Below are 25,096 nucleotides of genomic sequence, written 5' to 3' on the forward strand. Positions count from 1 at the left end.
GAGTTTACTACAATAATCTACGAAATCAAGAGTTTTTTTAAAGCTAATACTTGAATGCAAGAACCATAATATAAAATTAGGAAATTAGTTCTGGTGACTAAAATAAAAGCAGATAAATAATCTTCTTCTTCGAGAAAAAATATAATTGAGGGAAAAAAAACACAACAGAATAACATATGCAAAGCAAGAAATTTAAACATCAGTTTAGTTTCTCATTGCCAACATGGCATTTATATCCCAGATGAGATTTCGTAATTGATCCATAATTTGTTTCAGCTGTTGATTCTTCTGTTTGAGTTTCTGTAAGAAATAAAATAATTTTATCAAAAATATTTCATAAAATATAGACCATAATGCAGGTTAAAATGTCATCAGATAGGATTCTAACCGTTTAGACAGAAATTAAAACATTTAAGTAAGGTGGAGGGGGTCAGCCCTAACAGGCACTGGATTGTAACGTGGCCTTCAGAGGCTGCTGGCACCGTCTTACCTGACTGCCTGCCATCTCCACCCCCAGGTTCTTGGGTATTTTCATCACCCAAGAAAATAAACTATTCATTTATGGCTTAACACCAATGAATATGGAGCTTCCAGAGGGCAGTGCAAAGGAACAGTTTACAGCACATACTCTAGACACAGATTCTGGGGCACTTGGCTGCTGAGTGCCATCCATGACACGGGCTAAGTGATTCATCTCTCTCTGAGTCTTGGACTTTCCAAACCAGGAAAAAAAAAAGGCGAAAAAAACTGAATCCACCTCCGAAGAACTGTTAGCAGGATTTAATGATTCAACTCATTCTGTAAAGAACCTGCTTCATATTCAAATTGGGCCTGGCATATGAGCAAGCTTTCAGCAAATGCCACTGGCAGGTACAGACCTTTAACAGCCCATATAGTAGATAACATACAAAAACTCAATGTCTCATGCAACTGATCTTTCAAAAATGTGGCAGAAGTCAGTATCTGCCGATACCATGAAGGTCAATCAACTTCTCATTCTGCAAACGGAAGACAAAGTGGCCCAGCACCCGATGCAAATAATTTTCCCATCTAAGATACACTGACTGCCAAGGAGCCATATGGCATGCATTTGTATTTCTATTCATGGGTTCTACTAGACAACAGTTTACAAGCTTCTCTTAGGCACCCTTCCTCAAATTCTATGTGAGCTTATATAAAATATCAATACAAAAGCTCCCAGTCAGACAACTTACTAGCTACCACAATTAGTATTCAATAATCCTGTGAAAACATTACAGTTGGAGATACAACATTCATAATCAATTAGATTATTTTAGAGATATATTAAATACCAGATAAATTAGTATATAATGAAATATAATTAAAATGAAATGGAAAGATAAACGGACAAGTGTGTAAAATGATTCTTCAAAATACCTTTAATGGAGACAATCTTATTGTCCATAAAAAAGGATTTTATGTTTTACAGATAGTTGAACATTACTCATAGCCTAAATCTTGTGAAGATGCCTAGTGATTACTTCATCTATCTATCTATGAATGACAGATAGATCGATTGATCTATCCATCCATCCATCCATCCATTTATCTATCTATGAATGACAGGTGTCCTATTTTTCATTCACTTTTCAAATGCCTGAAGCAGCTGGGACTGGTTTAGTCCTTGGCCAGCAGCCCAGAACTCCATCTAGGACTCTGACATGGAGGCAGAGGGACAAGCACAAGAGCCATTCATCTGCTGCTTTCCCAGACGCATCACTAGGAAGGTGGATTGGATGCAAAGTAGCAGGACTCAAACCAGGCTCTCTGACACGGGATCCTAGGTACTTGCCTAACCCAGTTACTAAGGCCTGCTCCAGTCAACACATTTTAACAGAAATGAAGAAGTAACTAGAAGTAATAAGAATATATACTTTGCCGGTTAAAAATAGATTTCATTACTGATACAAAAATAGTTTGTAGATGGCTGTCAAATGGTCTTGTCATACCATGCCAGCAAGACTACTTTTCAGAATATTCATTTGGAAATGTAAATTCTGAGGGCCAGCACTGTGCTGTGGCCAGTGAAGCCTCTACCCTACGCCCGCATCCCATACAAACACTAGTTTGAGCCATCACTGCTCCATTTCCAATCGCTCTAATATGCTGTCCCCTCTCGCTTTTTATCAAATAAATAAAAATAAATCTTCAAAAAATAACAAATTCTGACATACATTTGTAAAGGAGAGCTTCATTCTTTTTTTTAAAAAGGGAGTAAACAATGCTATCTTCAAGATAATATTCAACTCTAGGCAATGGCAAATCCTTTTTTAAAAAATACTATGATACATTTTAATACATCTGGATAATCTTTGTCTATAATGCTGCAAACTTTCACCATACTGTAAACTATCTAGAGCCAAAGCATATCATGACAATATCACAGCAGAGCTGATGGTTATGCTTATTAGTGGTTAACCTGAAAATAAATTTTCATGTCATGTTTTAGGATTTAATATATACAATCTTGCCACGGATTGATTTTAACAGAGGCTGACACCTGCCATTTTCAAAATCCATCAGCTGTGCCTAATTTGCTACATTAACAGGTGAATGTGTAAGTAGATATTTTGAAAAAAAAATGTTTATGCTAAGTCATACCATGTAATTTAATATTCATACAAAGGCTGTGACAATTAAAATCCTTTAATTTCTTTTTTTGACTTTTTATATACAGGAAAAGATTTCACATATTTCATACATACAGTCTATGTATGAAGGGTATGATACATTCTACCTACTCTACCTCCCTTCATTTTCCTACTGTTGCTCCTCCTTCCTTTCTTATTTTTCTTAAGTTCTATAAAAATGCTTCAATTTCTAAATGTTTCTTGACTCTGTAACTAGTAGCCAATACAAATTTTAATTTCATCCATCATCAAAAAGAGTAGCTTTAAGCAGAGTAAAAAGAACTCATCCAGATTTCCTTAAAGCATGGAATGTCCTGCAAATATCTGTCCATTATTGGGGTATCAGAGCTTAAAGGATTACAGCATATACAAGTGTGAAAATGAAATGAAAACTATTCAGGTAAACTCAGAAGCTCACCATCAGCAAGCTAGGCAGTTTTTCCCCTATAGCTTCACATCAAGGACTGCATGTGACAGCTGTGCGCTGCAGTTTCATGACACTGGTGGTGTGGCGTTTAGGCAGCCTGAGTGGCAAACACAGCATCCATGGCTTGTTGCATCTAATTTAGAGTAACAAGACAGTCGCATTTTGAAAAAGACTTACTAAGGATCCACTGCAGGGTATATAAGCCTAATTGCTGTATGTAGCTTGTACAGAATGAAAAGAAATAAACAATATGGTACAAGTCTGAATACTTTTGGTTGAGTGTGCTTAGTGATTAATTACTGATTGCATGGGCTGAATGAGCAGCTTAGTTATTTAATACAAGCAAATGTCAGTACATTGCAATATGCTGCAATACTTGCATGTTTGTAAATACAGTAAATCATGTGACTGATCCCGAGCCAGGTGTTGCTCTGACTCTGAGACCCTTCCACTCTCTCAGAGGTGACCTGTCCACCTGTCTGAGATGTGCAGGGTGGGACACACACCTGCTCACTCAGGGCAGAATTCTAGTACTGAGGATAGTGCCCGGCACTGAACAGCCACCAAAGTATTTGAACATCTGGATGCTCAAAGGAGAAATAACAAAAAAGGCAAATTAAAAAGCTTCCCCTAAATCCTGGACAAATGACAAAAACAAACAAGGAAACAGGAATCCTTAGCAAGCCCTTCAAATTTGTTGCAGTTATTTAAACATTGCCTTTTAGCAGTAAAAGAAGAAATGGTCATAATTAAAAATTATCCATTGTTATGCTCCATATCTAATAGCTAAAAAGTAAATTTGAATGTTCTAGTTATTAGCTAAGATATATGAATTGGACAAAAACAGTATTTGCATGAATGTGCACTGATTAACAAATACTAACACAAATGTTAACAGACAAAAGACAAAATTTTATGAATATTGAAATATGGATCTATAAATGCTGGCCAAATCAATAAACCTTTTTAAATAGCATCCATGTGATCACAGTATTAGATTATGACTTTCACTGTCTGTACAATCTGTTCAAAATCAACAATCTTCATGGAAAAACTTTCCATTCTGTTATAACTAAGGCAAAATGTATAGCAAGAGTACATGAGTTCATTTAAAATTTTTAAACATATATTTTCTCCATATATTCTAGAAGACAGAGACAGGAATTGGAGGATTTAGAGGGAAAGAATAAAGAAAATACATTGGTAGTATTTAGTTTACACAGTAAAATTTCTAAATAACAGAATTGATGCTACACTGAATTCACATTTTCACCATTTTCGTAAGGAATAAACTAAAAATTCCCTTTGCTCAAAAATTCCAAATTATATTTAGTTTAGTTGCTGGCTTCTTTATTGACATTTTAAGTTAATCAAGTCATATTTTTCCCGATGTTTATCACCCAATTCTCCACTGTTTCTAAAATATGAGGGCTAGTGTTGTGGCACAGCAAGCTACGCTGTACGTTGTGATGCCAGCACACCAGAGTCCTGGATGGAGTACCACTTGCTCCCATTTGTGTTAACGTGATTGGGAAGGCAGCAAATGAAGTGCTTGGATCCCGCTAACCCTTAGGGGAGAGTCAGAGGGAGCTCTTGGCTGCTTGCTTCAGCCTTGTCCAACTCTATTGTGGCCATTGGGGATTAAAGGAGCTGATGGGAGATATCACTCACTGGAGGCCTGAGGATAAAAACTAGAAGAATGTAGCCAGTGCCATGACAACAGTAGGTTAAGTTTCTGCCTGTGGTGCCAGTATTTGACAGCCAAAGTCCATGGGTTCATGCACCCATCTGGAATACCTGGAAGAAGCTCCAGGCTCCTAGCTTTGGAACATCTCAACTCAGGCCACTGCAACCAAGGGGAATAAACCACTGGATGAAAAATCTCCATGTCTTTACATCTTTCAAATAAAAAATAGATGAATCTTAGAAAACAACAACAACAAAAAGAGGAAAAAGAGGGTGCTGGCCTTACCAACGGCCCCAGGGAACTCACAGAATTGCACCTGCACTTCCTGTGAACACGAGGGACTGAGCACCACCTCCTCGCGTCCACACTGCCAGGGCACAGGAGGTTCCTGGCCTGTGAACCACACTAGAAAAAGTGCGGAGACAGTGGCAGCAGACAGTAGGCTGGGAGCAGGGAAAGAGCTGACAGCGGGGCCATGTCCTGGACTGTGGTCCTGCAGTGGTTTAGGGTGGCCTGCATCCACAGAAACAACACCCTCCCTCCTTGGGTTCCTCAAAGGCATTTGAACAAACACCCCTCAGAAACAGCTGCAGCTCTCCAGGACAGGTGCACAACCTGCTTCCTGGGCACCCAGTAATGATGCTGACTCACAAAGCCACCAGTTAGCTCGCTGGCACCTCCCTCTTAAACCTAGTGGCTTGCATTTAAACATCTTATATTCATCAGCTCTTTAACAGCTTCCATCTGGGAAGACAACAAAGCAAAGTAGGGGTTGGGAAACTCTGGCCTACAAACAGCATAAGGCCTAGAAGCTAGGGATGTTTTTTCAGAGAGAGCAAATGTGTCCCACAAAGCATTAAACATTAACCAGAATATTAACAATATTAACAGTTCTTACAAGAAGTCTGCCAGATGCCACATTAGAATACTTTGAAATTTCAGCAGGAAGACCCAACTGTCAACTGGAAAGCTATATAACAGGATTCAAAACTTAAGTCCTGAAATTTCTTATAAACAGATGCCACTATGCACACCCACTGTAAGAAAGGAGAAAACCAAAAGGAAGGCATGGGATGAAGGACGTGGTGAAATCAAATACAAGGAAAGCCTCAGGACGAGAGGGGAACAGCAAGACTAACAGCATTCTGACTTGGCAAGAACACAGAGCTCTCAAAGGGGCAGGGAAAGAACCAATACACTAGCTGATGATTTTGACTCTGCAGAAAGTTGAAAAACAGTACTGAGTAGCTAACACAGATGTACCAAACACTAACTAAAACTCTACAAAATTAAAAAATTAGTAACTCCAGGAAAATAAAAAAAGCTGCTCAACCAAAGAATGTAACTTTAGTGAATTATGGGATTTAACAATAAACAACTATGTGGCCATAATACTGTGAAAACAGTATTTATTGAGCCCCAACTATTATATAATTTCAATGAAAGGTTGAGGGGAAAGAAATTATGAGGATCCAGGAAAGCGGTGCTTTGAGAAGGTAAACTTCTCTTGAGGGGCAAGAAAACATATTAATTACATCTTTCACTTAAAATTTACAAACTCTAGCAAGACTGCTTTGATTAAACACCACAAAAGCATTATATTCTGATGAGTTGGAAGGTTTTCTTGGCTGTTAAATCAAGGATAAATTATTTCAAAGTCATCAGTTGGAAAAAAGGAACTCAGAAAAATGAAACCAAACATATATTAGCAAAATTATAGCTTTCTGAATCTACATAGATATTTTTCCAAAGATCATAAAATCACCTATGGTAAAGAATAAAATATATTTATGTCACACATGTGACACACTTAAATTCAAGCTAATGATGCATTTCACTGTATTTTATAAAAAATACAATTACAGAAAAAATAGTGCTTCAAATTCATTGTACATAATAACAAAACCTGATATTTCAATAAATGAATATCTCATATCTCTAGAATACCTAATAATTTTCAATTTTCAAAATCTGTATTACAGATTTTCAGTTCCTTCCTCGTCTCTTACCTATTTTCTGCAACAAATTTATTCAGTAGTCATTCATTTCCAGCACATTTGCTGGGACTATTCTTCTCAATCTCTATTTCACTTTTTTTCTTTAAAGTTATAGAAGTTTACTTCATAAAATCCAACTTTTGCTTTCTTCTGAGTTTTGACATCTAGTTTCATTTTTTCTATTTTTTGCTTTGCCTGCCTTATTCTCGGCTCTGAAGTTCACTTATGCATAGCATAATCTAAACGCTGATTTCTAAGGCTTTCTATTATTATAGACCATTTTCATGCAGAATCATGCCTTTCATTAAACTCTCATTTATAAGACTGGTTACGGTAGTTCCAATTCCTCCTTTTATCAATGATGTGGCTTCCCATTGTTTCAGTTGTCTAGATCAACTGAGGTAAAAAATATTACATGGAGAATTCCAGAAACAAACAGTTCTTAGATTTGGAACTGCTCCAATTCTGAGTAGCAAAAAAAAATATTGGGTAATTCTGCTCCACCATGCCTAGGATGTGAATTATCCCTGTGCTCAATGTACTACATTTTATATCCTTCCATCTGTTAGTCACTTAACAACCACGTGGGATACTGGTCTATCACAGAATCAGTTGTTACTACTCAAATAAATCTTACTCTACTTAATAATGTCCTAAAAACACAAGAACAGTGATTTTGGCAGTACAGGTTTATCAAAGAAAAGCTATAAAGTACTGCTTTTCAATGAAAAGGAGTAAGTACAATAAGATCCAGATATTTCAAAATGGTCATAGAAAAAAATGGATTTATACAAAATGATGTATATTTTTTGAAATATACTTTCAGTTTGAGAGACCAAATCGCAAAACTTTTATTACAGAATATTGCTAGAACATCTGATTCAAATGATAGAAATGATAGAAGTTGTATCTTTGGCAAAGTTATTATTATTTTTGTTAATCTCTTAACTGTATCTAATTCATGAAACGATCTTTATTATAAAAAAAGTATGAGGAAATTATAAAAATTTATTTCACTAATTTTTTACACCAAAATAAATATTAATCCCACTTTTTCACTAACTCATTGAAGCTGAAGTACTCTTGTACTTATCAGTGAAGCAAAAATAACACATTTAGTGTATGATACTGTGTCCAGCTGCAGGCAGCCACAGGGAGTTTTAGAACTTTTGTCCTGCAGAGCAGAGGATTTAGTTTACCGAGTTATTTTACAACTCCACCTGCTCTTGTCAAGTATTCCTAATTCCATCATTTGAAATCTGAAATGCTCAACATTTAAAACCTCTTTAGCACTGACATGATGTTGTGGTGGAAAAGTCCACCTTGACCTTGTATGACAGACAGCAGTCAAAATGCAGGTGCACTAAAAATATCAGGCTATGTGTGTTTATGAAATACAGTTACATGAATTTTGTGTTTAGACTTTGGTCCCCTCCCTAATCCAACTCATTTAATATATCATACACACATATCTCCAAACCCCAAATCCAAAATATTTCTGGCCCAAGGATTTCGGATGAAGGATATATAATCTATATTTTTGTGTTTATTTACTATTTCATAATGCTTCACATTACACTTTAACTTTTGAAACAAAGTAGGATGCTTTATCAGAATCTTCCTTGATATTTTTGTGTAATATAAAGGAAAAAAATCTCCATTGTGTTGTACTAAAATTCTACCAACTTTGCAGGCTTTCAAGAAGGGCCCTTTTTAGATTTGGGCTACTTCTGTCTTTAAAATAAAAATGAAACTGAATTAATATTTTAAAACACCAAGAAAATAATAAAGAATGGCATCTTTGTATTTATTAGAGATCTATATGTTCTTTAAATTATTCAAAACTTCTTTTCTGTATCTCTAAGAGCTTAGTCACAAACATTGCTATATCCAATTCTGATCTACTTAGTATTTGTTCTTGCATTTGTAAATAGATTATTGAGAGGATGCAAACAGTTTGCTAAAAATAAACCAGATTATTTTTTTGAAAAAAAATTTGCATTCATTTCTTAAAGGCATGCACTGTCCATGATTCTTGGGAATTTATCTTCATATAATGAAATTGGTTTACAACATGTTAGAAGCATGTCAATCTTATATTACAAAACCTGTTTATCAGGTCAGTTTCCCCAAGCATTCGATCATAAGCTTGTACATAATATTACTACTGCTATTTCCTAACATTTATTTGTTGTCTTTTATACTAGATACTACCTACAAAATATCTGCACTAAGATGGAGTAAAACATATTTCATGCCTGTTTTTATATGGAATATTTCTATATTTTACTTTTATAAAAATGTGGCAGATTAAACAAAACTTATCTTGATAAAACGTGCTCCTTGAATCAGCAAGCAGGAATGAATTCCATCAAATGTCCTTTAGAATCCAACAATTATTTTTCTCATTATAATCTTCACTGACAGCATATGTTTATACACATTGACTTGCGCTCATGTATTTCAGACAACCCTTCTTGATTATGGTTGGCTATGGCAGGATTGTTCACACAATGAAGAATTCTGTAACTACAATTAGGAATTTCAGGAAGGAGCAAGCATGGGGTTTTACTCACTGTGCCATTTCTGTTAGGTTTTGTCTAAGTTTTGGCCATGCTATACCACAGAATGAGTGGGTAACTTTCTGTATTTTTTCTTTGCATAAGAATTATTTGAACTTTATCTTCTGAGCTTCTGAAAATATTCAGTAATAAAAGTGTCCTGGTCAGGGGCTGGGATCGGAGGAAGGATAGAGAAGGATCTGATATCTGTCTCAACTTCATATTCATATGTCCTGCTTCTAAATTTGTACTGCTTGCTGCTCCAAATATACCGCAAGCTATAGAATCAGAACTCTGCTGTGAAGAAGAAAATGGCTTGTTAATGAATAAGTGTCCATGAAGGGTTTTGAGGAGCTTCATGGAGTGAATTGTGTCATCTTTTCTGACTGTTCAGAGAGCATTTCCGTGTGCATTTTAGTTCCTGGATGTATTCTAAAATAGGTTACATTTGCCAGAGACACAACTTCATCTAATTCCGAAATTCGAAACAGATGTTTGAGTTCATTCACACTAATTTCTTAGATAATTCTAAAACCTACAGACTAACAACTCACCTTGTTCACTTCAGCAATTTCTCTCCTCTCTTCAGTAGCAAATCGAGGGGGGCCAGCTCTATCATCATTCTTCGAACCATCTTCTTCCACGTATGGGATAAGTTGCTGCAAATGATGAGCAAAACTTGAAAGTTAAAAAAGCAATGGACATTTTCCACTGATACAGACAATGAAGATCAAGTTTTATACTTTTAGTAGCATAAACATTTAAGGTGACATCCTGAAGCAACAGCTTTAAAAGTGTATTGTTTTGATATGCCAAATATTATTGTCAGGTTTCTTTTGCAAAACAGTCTTTACAACATTGGTTGCCACACATAATTAAATAATACCTCACTTATTCAAACAGCAAATTGCCAAATGGTGGGTGAGGACTTATAAAAACAATGCCAAAGACAAAGTGACTATTGTCCCTTAGAGATTTATAGTATATTAAGATATGGAAGGCAAACTTTCCTTCCTCTACACTAGAAAGATAGTTACTCAAAGTAACTTACCAGCTAAAATTTTATTGTCTATGGACATTTCTAAATGTCTTAACTTTTTCTAATTGTAGGAACATTTACTTTGTAGAAGAATTTATACAGCTGTGAAACTTCTGGGAGAATCAGAATTAAATGTGAGTGTGTGTGGTTTGTGAGAAGTTTATTTGATAAAAATGCTTGTAAATGTGACAGATTTTAGGAGGAATCCAGCATCTACCATCTTAAAGGGTCATCACCAGAAATATCTCAGACACAAAGAATCGGTAAGACAAAACCATCTGGCCAAACTTCATGTTCTAGGGAGAAACAGAGATTCAGACACATCTACTTTGTCCCTTTCGTTCTAGAACAGAGCTTTTGTTCCTTGCAAGATGGTTCATCTCCATTCCGACAGATCCCTACAATGATTCACCTGTCCTTATTATAATTTCCCTTTCCCCAGCTTCTTCCTGAAATGCTCTTTCATCATCTACATGTGCTCTATCTAGCACTTACATCTCCTGCTTTCAGCTCTGCTTCTTCAAAGACTCAGACCTTCTTGCTAGCTTCAGCTCCCTACTTCCTTTTTAATCTTCAATATTCTGTAGTATGACTTCCTATTGCTACCATTGATATAAATATGCATATTTATATATATGTAAAATACACAGTCACCAAATTTAATTTCAGGTAATAGATAATATTGGTTAATTCTAATGATTAAATATGATAGTTGCTAAATGTAATATTTCTATCGATAGTCCTTTCTTATTGTCAAACTGCATACCATCAAAAATATTTAAGATGCTTGGCCCTCACTCCAAGAGGAAGACATGTTCATGTTATCCCTGCTTTCTTTTTGAGTAATCAGCGTGAAAAGGATGAATCAAGAACCGGTAAACTGAAGAAGATCCTGGAAAAAAAATGATCAGAGCTATGGGAGAAAGAATAGAAAAAATGCAACTGACATGCTACAGAGAAGCCAAGGAAAATGAGGCTACAGAGAAAAAACTTCTATGCACTTTTTCACTCCCTGAATATCCACAAAGGCTGAGACGGCCGGATGAAAGAGGGGATTTCAACCCACGTCTCCCACCAGGGGAGGCAAGAACTCACTGCCTACACTTGTAGTCTTTCTAGGTCTTCACTGGCAGAAGGGGAGAAACCGGCCAAACCCAGGCATCAATCCCAAGCACTGCCACACAACAGACACTCCGCCTGGTATCATAATCACTAACCTGAACACCTGTTCCTAGAGAATTTATTTTTAAGGCAGAAGGATTCCAATGGGCCAAATAGCAAGTCTAAATTAATCATGCTTAAAAAATAATGTTATCTGTAAAGAACTTGCATAAAAACATTGATGACACTAAAATTTCTACCTAAAAAAATTTCTACTTGAACTGATTTAAAAGCCAATGTTCGCCACAATAATAAAAACTGTCATACATAACACTACTCTCCCCAAAACAAAGGACACTAGAGGCCTGGATGTCAGTCTACCAGAAACTCCTAACATGGCAATACAGTAGCAATCCTATCCATTTCCACTTTCAATGAGAAGTATGTGGAAATAACGTTAAAATACGAGAAAGAGGAAAGTGGCGTAAACAACAAACACTTTGACACTATCTCACTCATTCCACTCACCCTCCACGAAGCTCACCTCTACTGGAACGGGATCCATACCGCCACAGTTTTCATTGCATTTGTCATAGACTAATCGTAGCTTCCTGAAAAGGACAGAGAGCTGGCGCAGATGGTCCTGTAGTTTTGTTAACCGGTCTTGGTACGTTCCAGTGTGGTATGTGACACCATTTGGCAGCTTATTGGGCAAGACAAAATAAAAATACAATGAAAATCAAAGATTTTTTTATAAGTAAAGCTAACACTTTTAAACATAGCACAAAAGCAAGCTATTCCTCACAATCGAGTTCAATATTAAGAATTTCAGAGAGCAATACATGCTCATTAAGTAGCAACTTGACATCAAGTGTCACTGTTGTAAAACAGATCTAGGCAGTGAAATGCCTTTGACCACTTGAAATATTTGCACTTTTCCCCCTGTAATCTTGGAAATATAACTATAATAAAAGGTACAGTTCTGATTTTTTTAAGATTTGCTTATCTGATCAGACGAGATCAGGCGCATCAGGGTAGTATGGCCGTAGACAAGATTTGCTTATCTGAAAGGCAGAGTGACATGAGACAGAGAAGACAGAAGTGGACAGAGAAGTCTTCCATCTGCTGGTTCACCATTCGCCACCCTGAATGCTGCAGTAGCCACACTGGGGCCAGACTGGATCCAGGAGCCAGGACTTCCATCTGGATCTCCCACCTTGAGTTGTTAGCTACAACCCAAGTACTTGGTCGTCCTCTGCTATCTTTGCAGGCACATTCACAGAAAGCTGGGTGAGCAGCTAGCAGCCTGGATCTGAACTGCTGGGATGACACTTTCCTAAGAGAGGGCTGAAGCTGCGGCACCACAATACCAGCCCAGTATGTACAATTTTACTATTAATTTTATGGAAAGAAAAAAGCTGCTGAGATTGACCAACAAGTTAAAAACAAAACACAGCAGGAAAAAAAAGTGGAGTTCAGTGTTTTTAGCAGAAGCAAATAGTAGTATGTTGCTACTGCAAAAATGTTCTCAAAATATTGTTACAGTGATTAATATGTTTAAGGAACACATTAAAATAGAAAGATGCAACCAAAAATTTACCTAGAAGATCATTAAGAGGAAGTATGGGTGCAGACTTGTATTTCAACATTATTAATAACTTGCTACAAATAACAGCTATGGTTATAATTTTATCTGGGATGTTTCTATCTTTTTAATTTAGGAATCTTTTAGAAGAAGCCAAAAGTATGTATCGAAGTGATGATTAAGTCCTAAGTAAATGACTTACATTATTGCTTACTTAGAACTTACTCCTGTGCATTACTGGAAATCATGGAGAGTATCTTCCTCTCTCTCTGTTTATTGTATTTCATACCTATACCTGGATGTGTGGAGTTATTCTCATTTCTACTGATTTATTTAGGATACAGACGTGTACACAAGGAAAGCCAGGACTGGGCCAGAATGAAGCCCCAGGTTTCCCACTCAGGTGACAAGAATCCAGCTACTTGAACTATGGCCTGCTGCCCCTCAGGCTGTTAGCAGAAAGCTGTAGTTGGGAGCAGGGCTAGGAGTCCACCAGCCACTGGGACAGGAGGGCCACACTTCCCAGCTGGCTTCTTAACTGAAGACCAAATGCTGACCCAATCCGACGTTTAAATCAAGAACATTCACATTGCATTTTCCAGTGTAGAGGTATTTCCATTAATAGGAGCTCATCCATAAATTTAGCCCGGGGATTAGACTCACATGCTTTAAAACCAAGGCATTACATACTAACCAGTAACCAGGAGATCAAGCCAATCTTTCCACGTTAGATTTATGTTTTTATTTTTCAAAGAGTTAAGAATGAAATTTAAAAAAAACACAAGATACAACGTTTGGAGAGAAAAGAATATAGATCACAAAATCATTAAACCCATAAACATGGAAAAAGACTGGAAAAGCCTACGCACAGCTGATAAAAGGTACATAAGCTTGAACAATTTCTGTTCTTTTTTTCTGCCACTCTCAAAGTAATACTCCAGAATATGAACTAAGGAGACAGATATTCTGACATTATTTGAAATATTAGAAGTTGAGGAAATTATCAAGCATTAAAACAATCATAAATAAATGTAACAAAGTACCAAAGTCTGAGTTAGTAAAAATACATTAAAAGGGGAAATTATGAGTCTCTCTGCCCAGTACAATATAGGGTTCTCCCTCATGAATTCTAAACTTATGAACTTTTTATAGACACTAAAAATGGTGAGAAAAATTTAGATAGATTTTTGCTGTCTTGTTTGGGTAAGGCAGCGTAATGATTACAGCTTGCACAGAAGCACTCTGTATCTTCGTTGCAGCATTTAGTAGGTTTATTCCTTTGTTCATTTTGTTTATTCATAAAGACTGCAACTTTCATTTGGATCATCTCTTTAATCTTTTTCAACAATATTGTAGTTTCAGGTGTAGGAAAATTTCACCTGTTTGGTTGAATTTATTCCTAGGCCTGTTTGTCGTTATAGTGTGATGATCTTCTTATTACTTAGATCACATACTGTTGGCATATTAAAAAAAACTATGTTACTATATGCTGTTTTTTATTCCTCTGACTTTGCTGAATCTGTCTGCTAGCTCTCATAGGTTTTGGTGGTCTCTGGGGTTTTCTCTAAGTAGGACCACGTCATCTGCAAACAGCAACAATCTGACTCCATCCTTTCCCATTTTAACACCTTTCAGTTTTTCTCTTGTCTAATATTACTACAGCTTAGTACTACACTGAATAAAAGTGATGAAAGTGTGCATTATCTATCTTGTTTTACATCTTAGAAAGCCTTGAGCTTTCCCAGTGGGCCACACGTGGTCCTTCTGTATCTAATTTGCTCAGAATTGTTAATCATGAGATGCCTAATCTCATCAAATGCATTTTTGGCGTCTGTTGAGATAATCTCGCAGCTTTATCCTTTTAGTGATCTAGTACATCACACACATGTAGAAGAATGAAATTAGACTGCATCTCTTACTGTATACAAAAATCAACTCCAATGGATCAAAGATTTAGACGTAAGACTGAACACCAAGAAACTAACAGAAAGCACAGGCAGAGGCCTCATGGCATTGACCTAGGCTGGGATTCTGCGGTTAGGAACGCTGCCTTCCCCGATCTGAGGGACAGGAAACCAAAACATCACATCACAATGCTTCTGCAAAACTTAGAAAATAACCAATAGAATGGAAAGACAACCTATAAAACTGGAGAATATACTGGCAAATCATACGAGAGATACATAAGCAGGCTTGATTTGTAAATATTAAGGGGTAAATATCTAGAATATAGGAGGACTTCAAATATGCAAATAATAGGAAAGCAAATAATCAGATTTTTTTTTAAATAAGCAAAATCCCTAGACAGTTTTCATCTAAATACTGGCATCCCAAAGAAAGGAACATTTGTTCACTCAGATAAATTACTATGTGCCTTTCATGTGCTGCCCCCACTGCCAGAAGCTGAGATATGGCAGTAACCTTCAAGACAGGCTTCCATGCTGCTGAGTGTATGCGGCAAAGTGCCTACAATGCACTGAGTGTGGTACAGCCCTGTAGCAGAAAAGCTTATCCATAAACATCTCACTCATGAATATGGATAAGAAACCGTAAAGATATCATATCCTACATACTAAGAAGGCTGTCAAGTAAACGCAATTTCCAATCTTCAAATCAATATAAAAATCAATAAAAAATACCTCAATGTGCTAAAACATATTTATCTTGATAAACATGCCAGTGCCGTGATTATTATGGAATCATTACAAATATTCCCATTAAGGTCAAGAACAAAAAAGGATATCAAAGAAGACCGCTAATAATACTAGTAAACACTGGCAGCATTGGCCAAAATAATTAGAGAAGAAAATGGCTGAAATATTATAGTGTGGCACAATCTTAACTACTTCCAAAACGCTATTAAAAGTAAAGGCGTTTAATGTGTAAGTCGGTGCAAAATCAACAGAAAGAAAGTAATGGCTTTGCTTTCACCTATGAAAAACAAACATAAAATAGGGAAAGTAAGGAGACCCATTATTATATCACCAAAAAAAAGTGAGTCTTGTGGCTGGCCTTGTGGGATAGCAGGTAGATCGCGGCCTTGAACACTAGCATCCCAAATGAGTGCAGGTTCAAGTTCTAGCTGCTCTATTTCTGAACCAGAATTCTGCTAGTACACCTGGTAAAGCAGCGGACGACAGCACAGTGCTGGGAGCCTTCCTACCCAGTGCCAAGTTCCTGACTTTGACCTGGCGTGGTCCTGGCCACGGGCTGGGAACTAGCGATGAAAGCTTACTCTCTTGGTGGCTCCATTTCACCCTCTATCTTTGTAACTCTGTCTTTCAAATAAGTAACTCTCTAAATGGAACATAAAACAAAATAAACAAAAAGAAATAAACTGTAAAAACCTCAATAGAAAAAAACTCCTAGTAATTTGCAGGGATACAATGATATTCCATAATTTGTTTTCTAATTTTGCTAATAACACTCAGCATTATAACATGAAGTCTTTCTGTGATTGGATAAACCTAAGAAAAATACCAACACTTTTTTTCCTAAGAAATAAACAAGCTAATTCTAAAGTTTATGTGGCTAGATAAGAACGGCTGGAGTAACGATGACGGTTAAGTACAAACACAATACAGAGCCTCTAAAATCAGACATTTGGCATTAATACAAAAAAAGAAAGTCAGAAAAATAAAATGGAAAAGCAATCCAGAACACATTCATCCAAACATATCAAGTAGCACATATAGTAAGTGAGCGAAGAAAACATAAAGCTAGGGCCATGTTCTATCTATAATAGGATAAATTTCATGAGGGCAGACATCTTTAATATAAAGCTGAAACAACAACAAAGCACCCATATAATTTTTCCTGATTGTGGAGTGAGGCAGGCCATCCTAACTAGAAAACCTAAATGACCGGAAAGTCAACTTTTTTTTTTTTTAAAGCACGCATGGTAGAAAGTGCCATAAGCAGAACCAAAGGTGAAAAGAGTACTTGCCCGGTGCATCACACACACCACATGGAGAGGTTTCTTATATACACACAAACAGGGAGGCCCTACAAACTGAGGCAGGGAGGGGGCAGAGGAGAATAAAGAACTTCCCCTCTCCCCGAAAACAGAGATAGGGCAACGGGCAAAATGAATAATCATTTAGCAGAAAAGGAAATATGATTTACGAATAAAGAAATGCTCAAATTCAACCAAAATAAAAGAATCATAACATAGAACTTTCAGCTACCCAGTGATCAAGCATTTAAAAATGCAGTAACTCACCACCTTGGTCTTGGTTGGGACATAGCAGAATCAATTGGTATGACGCAGAGAGGGCAATTTGCTAAAGTTTACCTGATTGTAGAGGCAAACAGCTATTTCTGAAAAAATTACCCTACAGGTATATTGGCTCATTTGTGTAGGCTATTTAGTACAGTATAATAATGAGAGGTTAAAAGCAGTCTAAATCATAATATTTCTACATGGTGGAATACTACACACTATAAAAAGGAAACGGGAATATTATCTGCAGGGATAAGAACAAACTTCAAAACACATGAAACAGAAAAGCAAGACACACAATGGTGTGTATAATATACTACCGTCTGTGAAAAACTGTTTGAAAGAACACACATACACACATGCTTAAGGATCTTACTCAAAGAACCATCAAAAACCACCACCAAGGGGAGGATTGGAGGCCTAACGGTCAAGGAGAGGCAATGTTCACCATAGAGGTAGGGCCAAAGCAATGCCGTGCTTCACAGGGAATCTCAACCTGGGATTTACGAACACTTGAGAAAACATCTTCTAGCCATCTGAAAATCTTAGAATATCTGTGTGTGCGTTTTTCTCAGAGGACAATCTACAGTCTCCATCAGACGTACAAGGAACAGCTGAAAACTGCGAATACATAAAGAACCAATCTCTAAAATTACTAGAAATAATCTCAGAAGTTTTAATTTGTGGTGTTTTATGCCATAATCCACTGTACATATAGTAATACAAGACGATTTTTCACATTTGAATACTTTCAATATATTGATACATAAGTAAATAAATCAGCAGATTGATAGTATATGTACTCGAGAATATCATGTTTGTTCACATTATTTTTGTCTTTTTGGTCAATTATGACACCCCAAGGGTCTTAAGTCAGACAATGAAATTCACAAGTTGAGAGGTACACAAATAATGATTATGTCCTTTGCTAGCTTTGAATATTGCTAAAATGCTCTTGAAAAAGCCTGGTTCTTTCTGTCAGTCATGAGCTTGTATCATACCTGTTTTAATTACATACGTTGTTTGACGTTCGGAACTATTATAAAGAGGTTATTCCAAAGACCACCAGCAATTTGTGATGTTGCATAATTTACTTTTTTTTTAAGCCTCTGCTTCCTCATATGAGAAACAGCGATATTTCAAAATGTTTACATTAATGATACTTAAAAACTGGTCCTGTAGCTGCAAATCTAACCAAGTAAAACATCTATTGTTAGCTATTATCTCTAGCTATCACTGCTAATCCAGTGCTGCTTACAGGTTAAAAGTAAATAGATGCTGGGTCCGGCGCGGTGGCCTGGTGGCTAAAGTCCTCACCTTGAACGGGCCAGGATCCCATATGGGTGAAGTTTCTAATCCCAGCAGCTCTACTTTCCATCCAGCTCCCTGCTGTGGTCTGGGAAATAGGTCGAGGATGGCACAAAGCCTTGGGACCTTGTACCCTCATGGGAGACCTGGAAGAAGTTCCTGGTTCCCAACTTCAGATGAGCACAGCACCGGCCGTTGCACTCACTTGGGGAATGAATCATTGGATGGAGGCTCTCCCTCTCTGCCTGTCCTCCTCTATGTATATCCTGGCTCCTGGCTTTGGATCAGCTCAGCCTCCTCTGCGTCACCTACGTGGGTGCAGGGTTCCAAGGCCTTCGGCCGTCCTGGACTGCTTTCCCAACTGGATGGGAAGTGGAGAAGCCGGGACACAAACTGGTGCCCATATGGGATCCTGTCGTGCAAGGTGGGGACTTAAGCCGCCAGACTACCGCGCCAGGCCAAAACTACAAAGCTCTTAAAAGCAAATAGGGGGGCCCAGCGGCATGGCCTAGCGGTTAAAGTCCTCACCTTGAAAGCCCCGGGATCCCATATGGGTGCCGGTTCTAATCCCAGCAGCTCCACTTCCCATCCAGCTCTCTGCTTGTGGCCTGGGAAAGCAGTAGAGGACGGCCCAAAGCTTTGGGACCCTGCACCCACGTGGGAGACCTGGAAGAGGTTCCTAGTTCCCGGCATCGGATCGTCGCGCATCGGCCCGTTGCGGCTCACTTGGGGAGTGAATAATCAAAGATCTTCCTCTCTGTCTCTCCTCCTCTCTGTATATCTGGCTTTCCAATAATAATAAAATCTTTAAAAAAACAAAAAAAGCAAATAGGAAAAAGGAAATAGGAGAACCTCTTAGTTACCCTGGGTCAGGCAAAGATTTCTCAGATGTGATCCTGAAAGCAGAACCTGTGAAAGCAAAAATCACTAAGTCTAATCCCATAAAAATAAGAAATACCTATTTTCAACAAAGTGAGGGTAACGCAAACACAAGCCTTGGGAAGTCTTCGGACAATGTTAGGCAAGATGTCAGAGGGTTCGGCAACTCCCCTTCCGAATATCTATCCGAGCAAGACAAGCACAGGCCCATAGCAGTCTGTACGCAGATATTCACGGCAGGATTCTTTTTTTAACGGCCCAGATGTCCTTCCAGGGACGAACAGACACCTAACCTGGGACAGTCACAGGATGGCAACAATCACCGGCCACAAAAAGCAGAGAGCTTCCAAGGCACTGAGTGAAAGAGGACCCCAAAAGTCTACCTTCTGTATGGCTGCAACGATGCAGCCTCTAGAAGATGCCGAGTTCATCTGAGAGGACACAAAGCCCCTCACTGGCTGTATGGGGCCAAGGAGAGGCCCAGCTAGCCGGGCGGCCAGAGAAAACTTGGGCAGCAGATGTCGTCACTGCCTGGATTATAGTGACGCACGTTCTGTCAACACTTGGGGGCTGGCTTTTTGTTCTTTAAAAATTGGTTCGCATGACTCGAATTCTTCAACTTTCGGACTCCTGGGCAAGCATTTTGCTGGGAACGACTTTGAAGAGGAAAATGGAGTGCGACCCACCCTATCTCACAAGGTGCTGGAGTTGACATAACTTGTCAACTCTGGAGAATCTAGAGAATGTGCCTGCAAGGTTCCGGGAAGCCCGTCAGGCAAGCTCACGCCGGCACAGACATCATTTCTGTGGGCGAGCGGGGTCCCCAGACCCCTCGAGGCTCGCCCCGCGCACCCCCGAGATGTCCCTCCCAGCGCGCCCGCTGTCCCACCTGCATGTTCCGCAGCAGCTGGAAGATCTCCATGGTGCGGTACACGATGTCCTGCACCGTCTCCTGCCCGATTCTACACAGCGACGCCGTGTTGACCTCCCGGGCGGCCTGCTGGGCCTGCGGTCCCCCGAAAGGCCCGGCCGCCATTCCCGAGGCCGCCAGCGGAGGGGTGGACATGGCACGGGCGGGGAATCGGCGGTGGGCGGCCGCCCCGGAACGGCCCGACTGCAAGGCCTCGGCGTGCGCACAGACGCTTGAAAGACCCGGGCGAGCGATTTCAAAACACCAGCCGCGACTTCCGCCTACATGACGCCACACGTTCTCCAGACGTCACGGACACCGCCCACTCGTCGGAACCCTGGGAACCAGTCTCCTCGCGAAGCTGGACAGGATTGGGCGGGGGACTGAGACGGACGGACGGGTGGAGCAGCCAATCAACCGCTGTATTCAGGCCAGGGGCGGTACTCCGTGTGGGGGCGGTGCAGGCTTTCCCAGAGTCTGGATCCAGTGCTGGAATTCTTGGCGGAGTTGGGTTTCTGCGTTGAGTTCCGCCTGAGCATTTTGCCTTCATAGACCCTTTTCCTTTTGCAGTGTGGAGGAGTTAATGCCCTCTTCAGACTGGGGAAAGTGCTTCTTTAGGCGTCTAGAACTGGAACCTGATCATCTGTGCTTCGAACTCCCGACCATGCCTGCTTTGGGAACATGAAGGAAAGGAAAGGTTCAAGGAACATACATGTGTCTGCCCTGCACACATGGATGACACTTTTGTTGTTTACCAAGACAGGATACATTGAAGAAAACACAAGTTTCAGAGAAATTTGGTTCTGTGTTGGCTTGCTAGAGCTACTGATACAATGACTGCAACATTTATAACTTAAAGCGACTAACACTTACCATCGAATAGCTTCGTAACTCAAAAGTCTACATATGGGTGTCCCTGAGCTAAATTTGAGCTGCTTGGCAGGGCTGTATTGGCTTCTGCAAGCTTTCAGAAGGTCACGGGTCCCTTGAGTTTTTTCAAAGGAATTCTTGTCCCATTCCTTGGCTTGTGGCCCCTTCTGCTGTTTTTAAAGCCAGTATTCACTGGTGAGCTCACTCTCTCTGACTGCCTCTATTTAGGGACCCCTTTATTCAATGAGCTAATCCAGGTCATTCCAGCTATCTTGACTCACTTGTTTCTGCCATTGCTGCCTGTTCTGCCATGGGAACTCCCCCTCTCCATGCAACCTAGTCATAGGTTCTCAGCATTAGGAATTAAACATGTTTGGTAGGGTAGTGGGGTAAGGGGGAATGGATAGTTCTGCTGACCACCTACTTCCCTTCCAAGCTGAATTCACAAACAATATTTCTGGCATTTGACTTACATGGTTAATTAGCATCTAAAAATTAATGTACGTAAAATCAAACTCTCAATTCGCCCAAGTTTCTGTTACACTAGCATACTTTTTCCTATCTAATTGGCCTCACTGTATGCTTAGTTACTCATCGTGGTTTCTGTCTCCCCCAATCCATGGCCATTGCATCAGAAAATACATTAACATTAACTTTCGTGGGTATCCTGTAGGTGACCACTTCTCGTTGCGTCAACGTCTTCACGCAGTCCAAGAGGTCTTCTCTTGAATTATTACATAAAAACAAAAAAATGTCCTAATCAGGCTCACTTTATGATACTCTTGCCCCTTTCAGTTCACTCTCATTACAATAACCAGAGGGAATCTTTCAAAGCAAATGTTGGCTGTGGCTCTCTTCTTATGAAGTGTCATCCCACCATACTTGCAGTAAGATCCCAAGCTGCATCATCTGCACATCCTCCAACCCATGTGCTAGCCCTGGACCTCTGATGCCGTCCTAACTCTTATTGACCCCCACCACTGCTCCCTATCAGCTTTCATGCTATTCTCTCTCTCTCTCTCTCTCTCTCTCTCTCTCTCTCTCTCTCTCTCTCTCTCTCTCAAAAATTTATTTATTTATTTTTATTGGAAAGGCAGATTAATAGAGAGAAGGAGAGACAGAGCAGAGAAAAATCTTCTGTTTGCTGGTTTACTTCCCAAGTAGCCACAACAGCCAGAGCTGAGGCGATCCAAAGCCAGGAGCCAGGAGCTTCTTCCAGATCTCCCGTGTGGGTGCAGGATCCCAAGGCTTTGGGCCATCCTCGAACACTTTCCCAGGTCACAAACAGGGAGCTGGAAGGGAAGCAGAGCATCCAGGGTACAACCTGGTGCTCATATGGGATCCTGGGTGTGCAAGGCAAGGACTTTAGCCTTAGGTCACCACACGAGGCCCCTTGCTATTTCTTTTATGCTCCAGGTTCATCTCCCTTCAGGGTCAGTGTCATTCGCTGACCCTGGGAAGCAGGTCTTTTCCTAGATTGTGGCCTTCGATAGATATTTGACTTAAAGTAGTGTGCAATAGTTTTCACCCACTGCTGGAACAAATTATCAGAATTTAGTGGATTAAAGCAGCAGAAATGTATTAGCTCTTTTTTTTATTAATTATTTTGCATTATGTGACAGTTTCATAGGCTCTGGGAATCCCCCTACTCCTCCCCACACCCCTCCCCCCTGGTGGATTCCTCCACCTTGATGCAGTATTACAGTTCAAATTCAATCAAGATTCTTTCCTTGCAAACGTATACAAAGTATAGAGTCCCGCTACTTATTGTCCAGGTGGGTTGAACAGTTTCTTGGGGAGACCATTTCTGGTCTGAAGTTAGAGCTGGTAGAATATCATCCCAGTCAATTAAGAGTCCCAATATAACATCAACAGCAATTTGCAACATTATGGAATTGACATGGTTTTGAGTAACCAGTATGTTAAAAAAAGAAAAAAGCAAGTTCTTAACCACATCCTATGATTAGCTCATTGACATTTCAATTTTAGTTTATATACAGGACCGGCTGCTATATACCTTAAAATGGCTATAAGGTACCATTCAGCTGTCTCGTGTCTATTTCATTTTAGTATTTAGCCATTTGTTGTGTTGAAGTATAATTTTGCTGATCTTGGCAGATTTTAGGATAATCTAGACTGGCTTGTAACTCTAACAAGATATTTGTCGACAATTAAGGTGCAGAACACTTTTTTTTGTTTTTGTTTTTGGAGGGGTGTGCAGAAAAATCCTCAACACCATGGTGAGGAGTGACTAATCTTTGTGTCCCACCCAGCGAGGCATGAGCAAATCCACACCAGCTCTTTCCTATCAGATTCCAAGCTCTACTTTTTGTTGTTTGTCTATTTATTTTAGGTTTTTTTAGTTTGTATGATTGTTTGTTTGCTATGAGGGGTTTTCGGAGTGATCCTGATGGTCATTGCGAGGGAGAGTGGGGGTCCAGAGGTGGAGCCAGGCTCGGACCAGAGAAAGCTCTCCTCCCTGGTCCCGAAGGACGTTTATTGTTCTTCTGTTTCTGCGGACCGCTCAGGGCTTCTGATTGTCTCTCCGATGACATTGGTTCCTGCATGGTAGTGTTTGGACTTCTTCCATCCCCTGCGGAAGCTCCGGTTGGGGGTGGGTGACCTCAGAGTACTTGGCCTCCGAGGGCATCCAGTTCCCTGTGGCCTCCTTGGCAGTTGGGATATAGTCCTTGTTGCTCGTATTAATAGTTTGTGGTGAAGGTCTGGGAGTCTTCATGGTTGCGATCCAAGCTTCCTCCTTACCACCTGCTCCACTCTGGAGTGCCCCCCTGCTCCACGCACATGACCTCCGTAATGGGGAGGGAGTGCAGGAAAGTCTTTCAGAACCATAAAAAGAGTGAGGAAAAAGTACAATATAGCCTATCAAGATCAATTCTGGTAATTCATAGACAACAGACTCAAAGCAGCACTAAACAATAGTAAAACTACTATACCAATGCATGAGGGGGGAATCGGGTGCGATCCTGTATTAGCTCTTCTAAGACATCTGGCCTGAAGGCATAGTAGAAGAATCCTCTGTTGTCACACCAGTATCCCATATATGCACTGCTTTGGTCCCAGATGCTCCACTTCTGATCCAGCTCTGTGCTTCTGGCCTGGGAAAGCTGTGAAGGTGGCCCAAGTCCCTGGAGGCCTGTACCCATGTGGGAGATTCCAAATAAGTTGCTGGATCCTGGCTTTAGATCAGCCTGGTTCTGGCCATTGGGACCATTTGGAGAGTGAACCAGTGGATGGAAAATCTCTCTGTCTTTCCTTCTTTCTGTAATTATCTCTTTCAAATAAAAATAAATAAATCTAAAAAAAAAAAAAACCTGGCTTGGAGCTCCCCATTCTAACATCAAGGTCTTGACAATACAGCGTACCTTCTGGACACACTGGAGGAAAATCTGCTTTTTGCTTGTTCATTTTGCTGGCAGAATTCAGTTCCTTATGATTATAAGGCTGACATCTCCGTGTTCTTACTAGTTGTAAACTAAAAGCCAATCCCAGCTTCAATGAGAGGCCAAGATCTCTAGTTTGTGGAACCCTGCTCCATCTTCCAAGTTATCAATAATATCAAATATCTCTTATGCTCTACATAGGTGAGCTCGTAATCTGTACTAAATAATGGAGATCTAATTGTAATCATTGTCACTTTGATTTCACGTTTAGGGTCCCAAGATGACTCTACTAGTGTCATCCACATTATCCCAGAAAATCTTGACATGTCAAGTTCCTTATCTAAATTCTACTTAAAATATCTTTTTACATGAAATGTAACATATCCACAGTTACTAGAAATTAGTGGGTCAATGTATTTTAAGGCCAGTATTCTACCTACACTGTAATTTGCTTCATC

At 39.5% G+C, this 25,096-nt stretch overlaps 1 protein-coding gene across 1 annotated transcript; it reads right to left on the minus strand.

The window, feature by feature from the left end:
* Positions 1-122: 122 nt before the first annotated feature.
* MED30 (mediator complex subunit 30) lies at positions 123-20,665 on the minus strand. The gene is made up of 4 exons (XM_004580694.3): positions 20,347-20,665; positions 12,008-12,166; positions 9,878-9,982; positions 123-300 (listed from the first exon to the last, which is right to left on the minus strand). Exons 1-4 carry the CDS (start codon positions 20,521-20,523, stop codon positions 205-207), a joined length of 537 nt encoding a protein of 178 aa, XP_004580751.1. The 5' UTR covers positions 20,524-20,665; the 3' UTR covers positions 123-204.
* Between the last annotated feature and the right edge of the window lie 4,431 nt (positions 20,666-25,096).

This window comes from Ochotona princeps, chromosome 9 (assembly GCF_030435755.1).
Source record: "Ochotona princeps isolate mOchPri1 chromosome 9, mOchPri1.hap1, whole genome shotgun sequence".
Classification (NCBI taxonomy): domain Eukaryota; kingdom Metazoa; phylum Chordata; class Mammalia; order Lagomorpha; family Ochotonidae; genus Ochotona; species Ochotona princeps.